The sequence below is a fragment of the Microtus ochrogaster genome, unplaced genomic scaffold (assembly GCF_000317375.1).
Source record: "Microtus ochrogaster isolate Prairie Vole_2 unplaced genomic scaffold, MicOch1.0 UNK5, whole genome shotgun sequence".
Lineage (NCBI taxonomy): Eukaryota > Metazoa > Chordata > Mammalia > Rodentia > Cricetidae > Microtus > Microtus ochrogaster.
Window position 1 is genome coordinate 434,116 of NW_004949103.1, and position 12,851 is coordinate 446,966.

Below are 12,851 nucleotides of genomic sequence, written 5' to 3' on the forward strand. Positions count from 1 at the left end.
TGTGTGTATGTGTGTGTGTATGTGTGTGTATGTGTGTATGTGTGTGTATGTGTGTGTGTATGTGTGTGTATGTGTGTGTGTATGTGTGTGTGTGTGTGCGCACACACCTGAGAGCACAGAGGGAGCTGTGTGAGGTCCTGGATGCCTGGGAGTACTGTACTCAGGGACCTGACATAGTGGATAATCCCAAGGCTTCGGAAGCCCGGTGACAGGGACTGTTCTTGTGCCACTGACAGCGCTGCAGCCCCTGTGGCTGCCTCCTGAGTTTCCTGGTACAACTGGTCACTAGGCCTTTCTAGCATTTTGGTTTTGATTCTCTTACAGAGAAAGATTCTGGGAAGAGGAAGGAAGGGAGAAAAGGAAACTAAAACTGTAGAACTTATGAGCCAGTGTGAGTTGGGGCAGCCAAAGGGGTGAGTGTCAAGCTGTGGCAGTGAGCTGGGTGGGAGGAGTATAACCAGAGCTCCTGACTTACCAGATGAATACAGCACAGGTGACTTTGGATGAGTTACCGGCTTCTTCAATCCTTGATATCCTCATTGGTGGTATGGGGATGACACTGGTTGGAAATTCAGGGTGTTGGGATAATGATGTGCGGTGGTCCCTGAGGAGTACAGAGTCTGGCCCATGAGGAGTGCCCAGTGCAAGTCCTGAGCCCTTCTGGGCCTCATTGTCCTGGTCTGTAAAGTGTGAAGTAAAGCACTGATTTCATATGTGCCCTGCAAAGGCTGCTGAGTTGTTAGATAGTGGGCTGCCAGCCTCTAGGGGCCACTCATGAGGGGTCTTAGACTGTGACTGTGTCTTTGTGTGTGTTGCTTGCATATATATGAGTGTGAATAAATAGCTGATTTGCATATGTGTATAGTACAAATGTGTCTATTATCATACATGTGTGAGCAAGCACGTGTGTAAGTATGCGTGAGTGTGAGCACACGAGTTTATGCTTTTAGAAAACATGTCATTTTTAATTGTGTGTGTATGTGTGTCTATGCGGTGACATATGCACTTGAGTGAAGCCGCCCGCAGAGTCTAGAATAGGACATCAGATCCCCTGGATCTTGAGTTATAGGCAATTGTGAGCCACCTAATAGGGGTGCTGGGAAGCAAACTTGGGTCCTCTGCAAAGGCAGCACCCACTTTTAACTACTGAAGCATCTCTACAGCCCCTAGAGCATGTTCTTGAGCATATGAATAAGTGTATTCACATGTAACTGGATTGTGGCTGGATTGTGGGTCAGTTCCTATGAGAACGAAAGTGTCTTACTTTGAGTTGCTGTGATGAAACACCCTGACCAAGGCAGCCTATGAAAGAAGTTCCAGAGGGTTAGAATCCGTGACCATCACAGTAGGGAACATGGTAGCAGGCAGGGAGGCATGGCACTGGAGCAGTAGCTGAGAGCTCACATCTGGTCTACAAAGCACAAGGCAGAGAGGGCTAATTGGGAATGGCGCGGGGCTTTTGAAAACCTCAAAGCCCACACCCAGTGACATATCTCCTCCAACAAAGCCATAGCTCGTAATCCTTCTCAAACAGTTCCACTAACTGGGGACCAAGTGTTCAAATCTACGAGCCTTTGGGGACCATTCTCATTCAAATCATTCACCACAATGACTATATACATTACATGTATTGATGTAACATGAGGGGTATTTACAAGATCATGTGTTCCTTTGTATACCTGAGTGAGAACATATGTATGCACAAATACCCCGATGGTATCTGGTCTCCTTTCCTTTGGGTTGGGAGCCCCCAGTCCTGCCTTGCCCTGCAGCTTCACAAAGAGCAGTTGGGTTTGGTCACACTTTACCGAAAGCCCTTGATGTTGTGGTCACCAGAGGAATTGATTCTTTCACACAAGCATAGTTGTAGGTGTCAAGGGCTGTCAGAGCCCAGACCTTCACAGGCCACATCCTGTATTCATGTATAGGCTCATACATGTATGTATATACACACATGTACTAATGTGCACACATGTACATTGTGTGAGTACAGTGCCTGTGATGTTAACCAGGTGTGCCATGCAGGACCACAGCTTGTGTATGGACCCTTGTGGGTGATGACCGCTCACCCCTGCAGGGTGGCAGAGCCCCAGGGCAGGCACAAGCCACAGCACTTACATCTAGTGGAACTTGTTAACTTGTGGCACAGTGTGGTTTTTTTATTTTTATTTTATTTTATTTTGGTTTTTCGAGACAGGGCTTCTTTGTGTAACAGCTCTGGCTGTTCTGGAACTCACTTTGTAAACCCGAATGGCTCCAAACTCACATAGCTCTGCCTAGCTCTGCCACCCCAATGCTCGGATTAAAGGCATAGGCCACCACCGCCGGGCATGAGTGGTTCTTACTTGTTTTGTCCGTATCCTCCAGCAGCCTCTGGCAGCAGGGCCCCCTGAATCAAGATCGACTATGAGAGCAGGAGCAGAGAGACTCGACCTGGAGAATGTGTGGCAGGAGTCCAGCCTTCCTGGTGTGCATATGAGCACATTGACAGGCGTAAACGCATGTTGGCGTGTGTACACACAAACAACAATCACACATCTACAAGGTCTCAGGGACTCAAGCCACAACCACTGACCTTGACCCACACACACCCAAAGCCCTGGTGCAGATGGGGGCCTGCAGCTACAAGCTAAAGGACTCAGTGAACCTGGCAAGTGAGTCCTGACCCTGCTGCCTCAACCTCCCACTTAGGGTGGGGATTTGTGGCTAGGCTACCAGAGGAGTCTGAGGGGTGGATCTTCCATGGCTCCTCTGCCTGTGGAGACTCAGCAAAAGATGAGGGCCGAGTGAGATTTGCACTTTCGTCTCCACTCTCTTTCTCAAAGCTCCCATCCGCAGTGAGTCAGCCTCCTGAGGCTGGTGTTCCTACGGCACTGAGCTCTTGCCCCTTGAACTGTCCGTTCCCCAGCATGAATGAACTGGAACTTAGCTATCAGGCCCCGGTGTTGGGGCGGTGCTATGGGTACTGAGGTGGTTAGCTAGGAAGTCAGTCAGGGGCCAACTATGAGCTTTCGTCCTACCCACAGGCAAGCCAGGACCTTGGTTTCCCTTCAGCTTTCCCAGTCCCAGATGGTGCTGTAGTCTGCAAGCCGGGCTCAGATCCTCTAAGAGCAGCATGATACCATCAGGGGCCACATCCTCTTTCTGCTCACAGCCTGGTCTGGCTTTGGGCTGCTGAGCGGGAGGCACCCCAGCTTATCCACCCGGTGTCAGGCAGGGCTCGTCCTCTGGAGAGGGCTTGTGATGTCACTTCTGTCTCTGACGTGAGGATGTTCCTAGGAGAGATGGTGGCACACGACTTGGCTTTCCCACAAGGTTAGTCAGTGGCCACTTCCGAGCTTTCAGTCTGCCCACAGTAGGGTGGTAGCCCGGCCTCGTTCTGCAGGCCACTGAGATGAAATAAGATGGGGCTGAAGCTGCCCAACCCCTGTGCCCAGCCCCACCCAAGAAGGGAGGCAGGAGGAGGTAGGCCACGCCTTTCCTCACAGCAGCTCCAGACGGAGTGGGGCTCTGTACCAGGGGCCTTCAGCAGTTCACTTACCCACCAGGACCAACAGTGTCTTACTTGAGGCACTCTGGGTTCCCACTTTGGGCCTGAAAGCTACGTATGGGGGAATGATAACATACTATGTCAGCGTCATGTAGAAGGAAGGCTGTATCACACGCCCCAGCTGGGGACACAGGGCCTTTTCCCAGTCGTGGGGAACTGCTTGGGGGGAGGGAATACTCAAATTTGTTCTTGGCCTTGTTTGTTGCTAATGTATGCAACAAAATGCATTTTATATATTTATCTTACATCCTTCTACCTTGAAAACTCACTTACTAGTCCTGATAACTTCTCAGTTTCTTAGAATTTATGCTACATAAATTCATCTAATCAGCCGGACGGTGGTGGTGCACGCCTTTAATCCCAGCACTCGGGAGGCAGAGGCAGGTGGATCTCTGTGAGTTCAAGATCAGCCTGGTCTATAGAGCAAGGAGTGAGTGAGCGCGTTCCAGGACATGATCCAAAGCTACACAGAGAAACCCTGTTTCAAAAAACCAAAAGAAAGAAAAAAGAGAGAAAGAAGTTCCCTTCTGTTCCTAGTTTATTGAGTATCGTTCTTATGAAGATCTAGATTTTAGCAAATGCTTTTTCTGTATCTTTTGAGGTGATCTTGCGGTTTTGTTCTTTATCAGTATGGTGTGTTATACTGATTGCCTTCAACACTGCACACACCAGGCAGGGTAATCCTACCATGGGGTGGAGGCAGGGAAAGCAGAAGTTCAGGGTCATCCACAGCTACCCAGACAGTTCACGGCTAGCCTGAGCTACATGAGATTCTGTCATAAAAGAGCAACCCAAACAAAACAAAACGAAAACTCAGAGAATTATTTTCCTTTAGTTTCCATGTCTTGTGATCTCTTTACCTGGCTTTGGTATGGTGATGATGCTGGCCTCAGGGCTTTGCTCTTATGTTTTCTGGGAGAGTTTGCATATGGTTAGTGTTCTTGGAATATTTAAAGGCTAAATTACTTTAGTTGCAATAGCAGGCAGTGGAAACAGCTTGGACTAATGTGAATTCTTGGGTGTGGTTACTAGAGTCTGTACAGAGACAGACACAGAGGGTGGCAGGCAGAGGAAAGCACACTAGAAAGGTTGAGGCAGGAGCGGGACTGAATCAGGAAGGGTGTACCTGCTGCCAGGTGCGAGAGTGTACAGCAGTAGTACCAGTACTTGGGAGGCTAAGTCAGGAGGATCACAAGGTAGAGACCAGCCTGGGCTACAGTGTGAGACCCTCTCAACCCCCAAAAGGCAGAATTGTGCCCATGACATTTAGAATAAAGAAGTGACTGGAAGGCAATGAAAGGAAATGGTGGAGGCAGAAGACAGGCATGAGGAGGGCAGAGACGTGGCCTGCTCAGAGGAGTGGAGAAGGGGATGCACAGGGTGGCTGGAAGAAGGAGACAGCCTGGTGTTCTGGGTAAGATGCCAGGCAGTCCTCTGGAAACAAACACACCAGACAGTCAGATCCTTTGGATGAGGAAGCTGCAGGGACGTCAAGGCAGCCTGCAGTGGCAAATTTGCCTTACAGGCTCGGAAACCAGGGAGAATGTACCTAGTATGGAGCCCGAGGAATGTATCAGAGCTGTCACTGCAGGGCAAGTGTGCTGCTCTGTCACAGATGTCCCATCCTGGGGGCAGCCTGTATTATGGTAGGAGATGGAGGAGGTCAACAAAGGATTTACCAGCCTTGGGCAGCCAGGGACACTCTTCTGGGGCTGATACCTAGAAGAAGCCAAGTAGGTGAAAGCTGCCAAGGGCTGGACCCCTGACTCCTTAGGGGAATTCTCTACAGAGGGAGACCCACGGATTGATATTGGCATGGTGACAGGGATTGCTAGAAGAAGTAGGGTACGTACCATTTTACAGAAGCTCATACCCAAGGGGTGAGCTGGATGGAGATCCACAGGTGGGAATTTCAAGATCCTCAGGTGTTGGGGATAAGAGAGGGACTTTCTCTTTGCATCAGTGGCTTCCTTATTTATCTAGATGGCTCTTGATTCCGGACTGTTTAGGGACAAGTTTCCAATACTCGTAGCCCACCACCCTCAGAGCGGTGGGTGGAGAAACTGACGTGTGGAGGGGCGGGTCGGTTTCCTCACCTGGCCGCTAGCCCTGACCCCCGCCGCCCACGAGGGGAGGAGCCAGTGGCGGCCCCGGCCTTGGGGCTCTACCAGCATGGCGGGCTCGGGGTCGCGGCCACGGAGCTGGGGCTGGCGGGAGACGGGCTCTGGGGACGAGTCTGCGGCCGGTGGACCCGGCCAGGGACTATGCCGCTGCGCACAGGGGAGGCGGGCGCTGGCCGCCCCCCGGAAGCCGGCTGTGCCCGCCCCGTGGACATCGTGAGTACTGATCCCGGAGCTTGGGATCTGGGACCCAGCCCTGCGTTTGAGCACCCAGACTCACCCCAGACCCCCAGTCCACAGACCTAGGTCCCCAGCCTCTGCACCACGACCTGGGACCGCAAATCCCTGGGGCCCCAGGGGCTACTCCAGCTTCCACCCAGAACAAAGGCGAACGTGGGCCAGCAATAGTCGGCCGGTCTGGGGCTCCAAGCCTGACGCCGGGTTTGTCCCTCTGCCAGCACCTCCGCTGGATGGGCGCGTGTGTGTTCATGGGCACCCTCCTCCACCTCGTTGCTGAGTTGGAACCCAGGGTCCCCTCAAGGCTCTGCTCTGGGGGGTGTGGTCGCGCCATTGTTCCAAACCTCCGCCTCCGTTTCGGGACTAAGGGCCCCCGACCTTACCCCTTCTGCTGGTGTGGACCACTGACTGATGAGTTTGGGTGTTTATGGTTCTGGTGTGTGTGGGGGTGGGGGGGGCTAGCCAACTGACCCTTTCAGAGGCCAAGCTGAGGCACCCTGTGAACTTAATTCCCTAACACACATGTGATGGAGTGAGCCTGACAGTTGACAGGGGCTTGATTGATTCCTTTTCTCTTTCATTTTCTAACGCTCTGGATGTCCCTGCCTCAGCTTTCCTAATGCTGAGCTTGCAGGCTTGAGCCATCCTGGGCCTGGAGTGTTTTCTGTGTATGTATTTGGAGGTTGGCACTGTAGTAATAGAGTCCCAGCCGCCTGCCCATTTGAGTCTGTCCCTAACCACCCCACCTTCTTCAGAGCAGGCCACTGACCTTGTCCCCGCTGCAGCTGGCTCCTCAGGAGTCCCAAGATGGACCCGATGGGGTGGGGAGTAGCACTGACAAAACAATGCCAGTTTAGGGGTTCGATGTGACTTGTACCTGGGGTTCCTCACAGAAAGGAGCCTTTGGGTCCTTATTCGCTGGGTTGATGAAGTGGAGACTAGAAAACATGCTAAATGGTCCTCATCGCCCTGGCGACAAGGGTGTGCTGAGACCATTCTGGCCTCCCATTTTATAATTCTCACAGCTGAGGCTGGAGATCCTCCAGAAAGCCAAATTGGGAACCTTGGGTAGCAATGGCATGAGGTCTGATGTACCCGAGTTAGGGTTTTTTGAGTTCAGTCGTTACTACCCCAGCCTTTATGGGGCCATTGGCTCAATGCACTCATGATACAGGGCTCAGCAGCCTGGAGTTAAGATGTGGCCAAGAGGATTGGGAACTGACAGGATCACCCCCAGCTTTTCACCCAGAAGTCTGGGGACTTGAGAGTTTCCTCCTTCACCGACCTGACCCTCCACGCTGCCTTCTAGATCTTAGAAATGTCCTCCCAGGATCCCCTGTCAAGCTGTTCCTTGCTGCCTACCTCAGCTGAGTCCTGTCTCTTTTGCTTCAATTGCAGCTTCATGGCGGCGGAGGAAATGCATTGGCCTGTCCCCATGAAGGCCATTGGTGCCCAGAATCTGTTGACCATGCCTGGTGGTGTGGCTAAGGCTGGCTACCTGCACAAGAAGGGTGGCACCCAGCTGCAAATGCTCAAATGTGAGTCTCTGAATCATGGGACCCTCAAAGGGAGGACAGAGTCCTGCTTCTCCAGGGCTCTTGTGGGTCTTCTGGGGTTTCTTTTCCTTCTCTGGCAACTGGCACACCTGATGAAACTGATGGCAATCTCCTTAGCCTGGACCTTGTCACAAGATCCAACATAGTATAGCTAGGCAGAGAGAAGATGAGTATTTGGTGTACAGTCTGACTCTGAGAACTTCAGTCTGCAGTCGAGGCTGGGGGACCTAGGGTGGCCTGATAGATGTTCTTCAATGCTGTTCTTGCCTTGTGTGTAAGTTGTGGGCGAATTGACTGGTCACACAGCCCAAAATGAGCCCATGTGCCAGGTCAGGAGCCAGCTGAGCGAGTTGTAAGGATGCTGAAGGCAAACAGCACTACAACCTTGCCCGACTTTCCCTGATCAGCCATGGACAGTCCATGCCTTTGCCCCCGCAGTTCCCTGCGCTGGGGACTCCCTGTTCCTGTGTCGCCTAGTTGCAATGGTCTAGGTTGGACTGCTGGACTCTGTACACATCAGTTATACTATGTACGGCCTCCAAGAAAGAGCCATAACTAACCTTCCCCCAGGCCTGGGTGGGTGCTGTTCTGGGCAGAACAGTAGAGCTGGAGCAGAGCTCTGTACCTGGTTCTCGTCGGCCTGCTCTGGGGGCCTTAGCCCTGCTCTCCTTGCCTGCCAGTTCCTCGCCTCCCCCAGCAGCCCTTTTGCACTAAGCAAGGCTGCCGTGGCCTCTCAGAAGCCTCCTCAGGCTTCTGTTCTGGGCTCCACCCTTTCTTAGTGTCCTCAATCTACCTCCACAGAGGTCTCAATCTTTGTATGGCCAGGCCCCCTGGAGTGGTGCCCCAAGACTGGCCAGTGTGCCAGTGAACTTGTCTGTATTTGACCCCACAGAAAACCCTAGGGAGGGGCAGCACACCAGTCCAACTTCCTGCTATACCCCTCTGTAGTCTCGGGTCTGGTCCCACGTTGTGCAGGGCCTCTGGGGCTCGCCCCAGAGTGGAGCTGACTGGTGGCTTTGTGGCTGACCCCTGCTGCTGCATTGTCCCCAGGGCCCCTTCGCTTCGTCATCATCCACAAGCGCTGCATCTACTACTTCAAGAGCAGCACCTCTGCCTCCCCTCAGGGTGCCTTCTCCCTGAATGGCTACAACCGGTGAGTGTCCATCTGTCTGCTGGCCAGCCCCCATGCCAATTGCTTTCCCTCTCACCCTACACCACAGGGCCAATCCCTGGCTTTCCTGAGATGACTTTCACCTTCTTGCTGGCTGTCACCTCATATTTCTGGCTTTTGCTGAGGGCAGGGGATGGGGTGTGGGGCGTGTATGTGTGGGGTGAAGCCTTTATTATGGCTTCTAGGCTGATGGGCAAGTATAACTTGAGCTAATGCCTACACGTTGGCCTATTGGTCATCCTGAGTTTATCCTGTGGCCTTGAGGGCTGTGGGGATCCAGGCTCTATGCCCTGTAGCATTAGTCTGAGCCTTTCACGTACCTCCCAGCTCCTTCTGCTTATTCTAAGATTGCCCTGGGCCCCCTGCTTTACCCTGACTATAGCCTTGAGGAGCCAGCCTTGCCAAAGTAGCCAGGCCAGGTCCCTAGTGCAATCCTAGGCACTAGCTAATCAAAGCTCCCTCTCTGGTCACTTCCCCCAGACTGGTGGCCTTCCTGCTGTGCCAGCCAAGTCATGAACTCAGTTCATTGACAGATGTGACTGGGCCCTAGGGATCGTCCAACCCATTTGGTAGGCTGGGCCTGAGAGGCCCTGGCCAGGACCTGTGATAGGCCAGGCTGGTACCCTGCCCAAGCTCCCAGCCCACAGAACGCCCCCAGGTAGACTGATGTGTCTGAGAAAGGCCTGCATCAGGGAACAAGCCACAGACCAGAGAGGCAGTCCAGGGGCTGCATGGGACCGAGCGGGGAAGTGATATCTATATGAAATGACACTATGAGCAACAAGAGACCATGTCTCTGAGCTCTGCACACTGCTCCCCTGGGAAGTCCTCACAGACCCAGTCCCTTCCTGGGCTCATACCCTGCTGGTCCCCCAAAGCATCTAGATATCCTACCGAGAGAAGATGAGCAGGCGGAGACTGTCGGGTCTGCCCGTCATCCCCACAGCATGGTGCTGAGTGCTGAAATCAATTCAGGGGCGGGATTGATGAGCCCGTTTCTTGAGCGTGGATAAACTGGTGACTTTTGGCAATGTGCCCTCAGAGTGATGCGGGCAGCCGAGGAGACGACATCCAACAATGTCTTCCCATTCAAGATCATTCACATCAGCAAGAAGCACCGCACGTGGTTCTTCTCAGCCTCCTCTGAGGATGAGCGCAAGGTGACTGGCAGGTAGCAGGGCCTCAGGAGCCTGGCAGGATCTGGCCTCCTACCACCTCTAGGCAGGAGGCTATGGCCTGGAGGAGAAAGACCTGGTGTATGGGTAGCCGGGTGGATTAGGCCCGCAGCCTGTACATATCGTGAGAATGTGCTGGCAGGGTATAGCCCTGAAAGGACTGGGGGGTACTTTGCAGCCCCAGGAGGCTAGACTTAGCTAGGTTTCTCTCCCTGGACCTTGGTGGTTCCTGCATAGCAGCTAGACAGAGGAGGGTGAAGTGGGACCCCATTCTGGGCAGTGTTAAACTAACTATGGCTGTCCTGACCCACAGAGCTGGATGGCCTTGCTACGCAAGGAAATCGGCCACTTCCATGAGAAGAAGGAGCTCTCTCTAGACACCAGGTACTCTGAGGGATGTGGTAGGTGGGCAGTAGTTCCTCTGAGGGATGTGGTGGGTGGGCTTCTGGACTCCTAGGCCTTCTTCCGGTCCCTGAGGACTTGGCCATAAAGGCTTTTGTGGAGGTTCCAGGCAAGCTTCATTAGTCGTGTGCATGGGTGAACATGCTGTGTTCTTGTCGGTCTTCCCGCTGTCTCTGTCTCACTCTGTTGTGCCTGTTTGTACCCCCTCTCTGGGGTTCATACGTGCTTTTTCTCCCTCCCCTACTTTGGAGGCCCAGCTTTTACAGCTCAGGGCTTTGAGTTCCCTACTCCCCGGGTCCACTCTGTCTCCTGAGAGCTCAGTCAGTCCTGGTTTCTGCATTCTCACCCATGAGATGGCAGACAAACAACAGGACATATGCCAATCCTACCACAGTCAGTGAAGCTGGGATCCAGAGAGTGCTGGACACCTCCAAGGCTGTCCTGATGTTCTGGACAGAATCTAGAGTTCCTGGCCGTCGGTCTAGCCTGGCATCTTGCAACATCTCAGTCCAGGGTTGACTGAGCCTCCTTGGACAGGAAGTAGACATATGGACCCAGCTCTGAGACATCTAGCTGGTCAGGGTTGCAAAAAGCCACAGTGAGGCCAGGCGGTGGTGGCGCACGCCTTTAATCCCAGCACTTGGGAGGCAGAGGCAGGCGGATCTCTGTGAGTTCGAGGCCAGCCTGGTCTACAAGAGCTAGTTCCAGGACAGGAACCAAAAGCTATGGAGAAACCCTGTCTCGAAAAATCAAAAAAAAAAAAAAAAAGCCATAGTGAGGCAGGAAGGTGGCACCCATAGATGGTCCCAAGCCTCCAGTCCCTCTGTCTATCCTTGAACTACATGTATACATATGCACAAATGTCTTTCTATATGATATTTGTGTTCTTTGTCTATATACATGTGTGACGGGTTGCTGTATGTGTTCATATCTGTGTGTGCCCATGGGTCCCCAAGTGGATGTCAACATCTGTGGTGTCTGTCGGGAGTGAGTGTGTGCACAGATCACTTTCTACGTGTGAGTGCAAGGGGACCCCAAGTCCAGTACTCACTGCCTGTTCCCTGCTCCGGGTTTCAGTGACTCTAGCTCAGACACGGACAGCTTCTATGGTGCAGTGGAGCGACCTATAGATATCAGCCTCTCTCCATACCCCACAGACAACGAAGGTAAGGCCATCTCTGTCCCTGCCATGTATCCTCTTGACTGCTGACAGTGAGCTCAGTCAGGATGCCTAGAGGAGAGAAATGGCATGTTTAGCTTTGCTCCCGGCCCTGCCCTCAGGCAGAGGGATGCAGTTTCTCTGCCTCTGACCTCCAGCAACGTGAGTTCAGGTTTCAAATCCTACCCCCTCATCTTCAACCCCATGTCCCCTGAGCGCCCTGTTACCATGAGTGGAGCACTGTGCCAAAGCACAGTGGGCCATGCCATCCTGTGCGTGCAGCACACCTAGGCTGTGTTGGGTCTCATCTTCATTCACTACCCGTAGACTATGAACACGAAGATGACGATGACTCGTACTTGGAGCCTGACTCCCCAGGGCCCATGAAGCTTGAGGGTAAGTAGGGTCGCTGGGTCTTGGGGTCTCTTGGTGGGTAGGGACTGGAGACTCGGACCAAGAATAGAGCCTCTCCTATGCCGGTGGGTCTTTTTTGTTTGTTTTGAGACGGGGTCTCTCTGTAGTCCTGGCTGTCCTAATCTCTCCTCACCAGGCTGACTTTAAACCCAGAGATCTGACTGTCTCTGCCTCCTAAGAATGGAATTAAAAACATGTACCACCATACCCAAAAGGCTGTGGCCTTGCTCTGGGCGATCTCAGTTTCCTTTCTGTGATCCAAGTGTTCAGAGGTTCAGGGCTGATTGACTGCTCGGATACTCCTGCCACCTCCCACATTGACTTTGTATGGATGGAGGGTCAGGTGACGCCACGGGTGGTCCTGGAGGCTGAGACTGAAGATGGAGGGACATTGAGAAGGGAGCTATTCTGAGGCAGGTCTATTGCCCATGGCAACAAGATCTCTGAGGACCAAGCTATAGACCAGGCTGACAGCTGTGGCCTCAGTGTCCACCGCACTGCCTGAAGCACAGCCTCTGGGGCAGACGAGCATACGGACAGTCGTGTGTGTGTGTGTGTGTGTGTGTGTGTGTGTGTGTGTGTGTGTGTGTGTGACAGGGCCGGCCGGGACTGGGCAGAAAGAGCCAGGATGTTTCTGTCCTGCCCTCAGACCTTTTCCTCTTCACACCTCGTACTCCTGCGGCTCCTCAGAATACTCCAGCTTTGTCTTCTCTTTCACGTCTTAGGAGTGATCTTCCATCTTCTGTTTCCCATCCTCCGGTGCCTTGGTCTTTGCCTCCCCATGCCTCTTTTCACCATTGTTCCCGCTAGTTGTGGGCACTGCTGTCCTTACTCTCTTCCTTAGGGCTGGCTCTAGTGACAACCGTGCCTTTTATTTCCTCTTCCCACACCTTCTTGTCTCAGGCCTCAACTTGACCACCCAGCTCCAAAGAGAGGGAAAGTGAAGAGTCTCTGCCCTGAGCTGTAGGTAGACATGTGCACAGTACCTGCAGCCTCCACTGAACCCTCTCTCCCACTCCCCTGCACTGAACCCTCTCTACCACTCCTCTGCACTGAACCCCCTCTGC

General features: G+C 53.1%; 1 protein-coding gene across 2 annotated transcripts in view; it reads left to right on the plus strand.

The window, feature by feature from the left end:
- The window catches only part of Sh3bp2 (SH3 domain binding protein 2), a 19,085-nt gene that overhangs the window by 608 nt on the left and 5,626 nt on the right, over window positions 1-12,851 (plus strand). The window contains exons 1-7 of one of the 2 annotated variants that reach the window (XM_005365905.3): window positions 5,715-5,886; window positions 7,306-7,445; window positions 8,514-8,616; window positions 9,677-9,794; window positions 10,123-10,193; window positions 11,289-11,377; window positions 11,698-11,766. In XM_005365905.3, the coding sequence (XP_005365962.1) occupies window positions 5,723-5,886; window positions 7,306-7,445; window positions 8,514-8,616; window positions 9,677-9,794; window positions 10,123-10,193; window positions 11,289-11,377; window positions 11,698-11,766 (754 nt within the window). In that variant the 5' untranslated portion in view covers window positions 5,715-5,722. Of the gene's footprint in view, window positions 1-5,714; window positions 5,887-7,305; window positions 7,446-8,513; window positions 8,617-9,676; window positions 9,795-10,122; window positions 10,194-11,288; window positions 11,378-11,697; window positions 11,767-12,851 lie in introns of those variants that run through there. The other variant, XM_026788612.1, reaches the window with a different exon arrangement.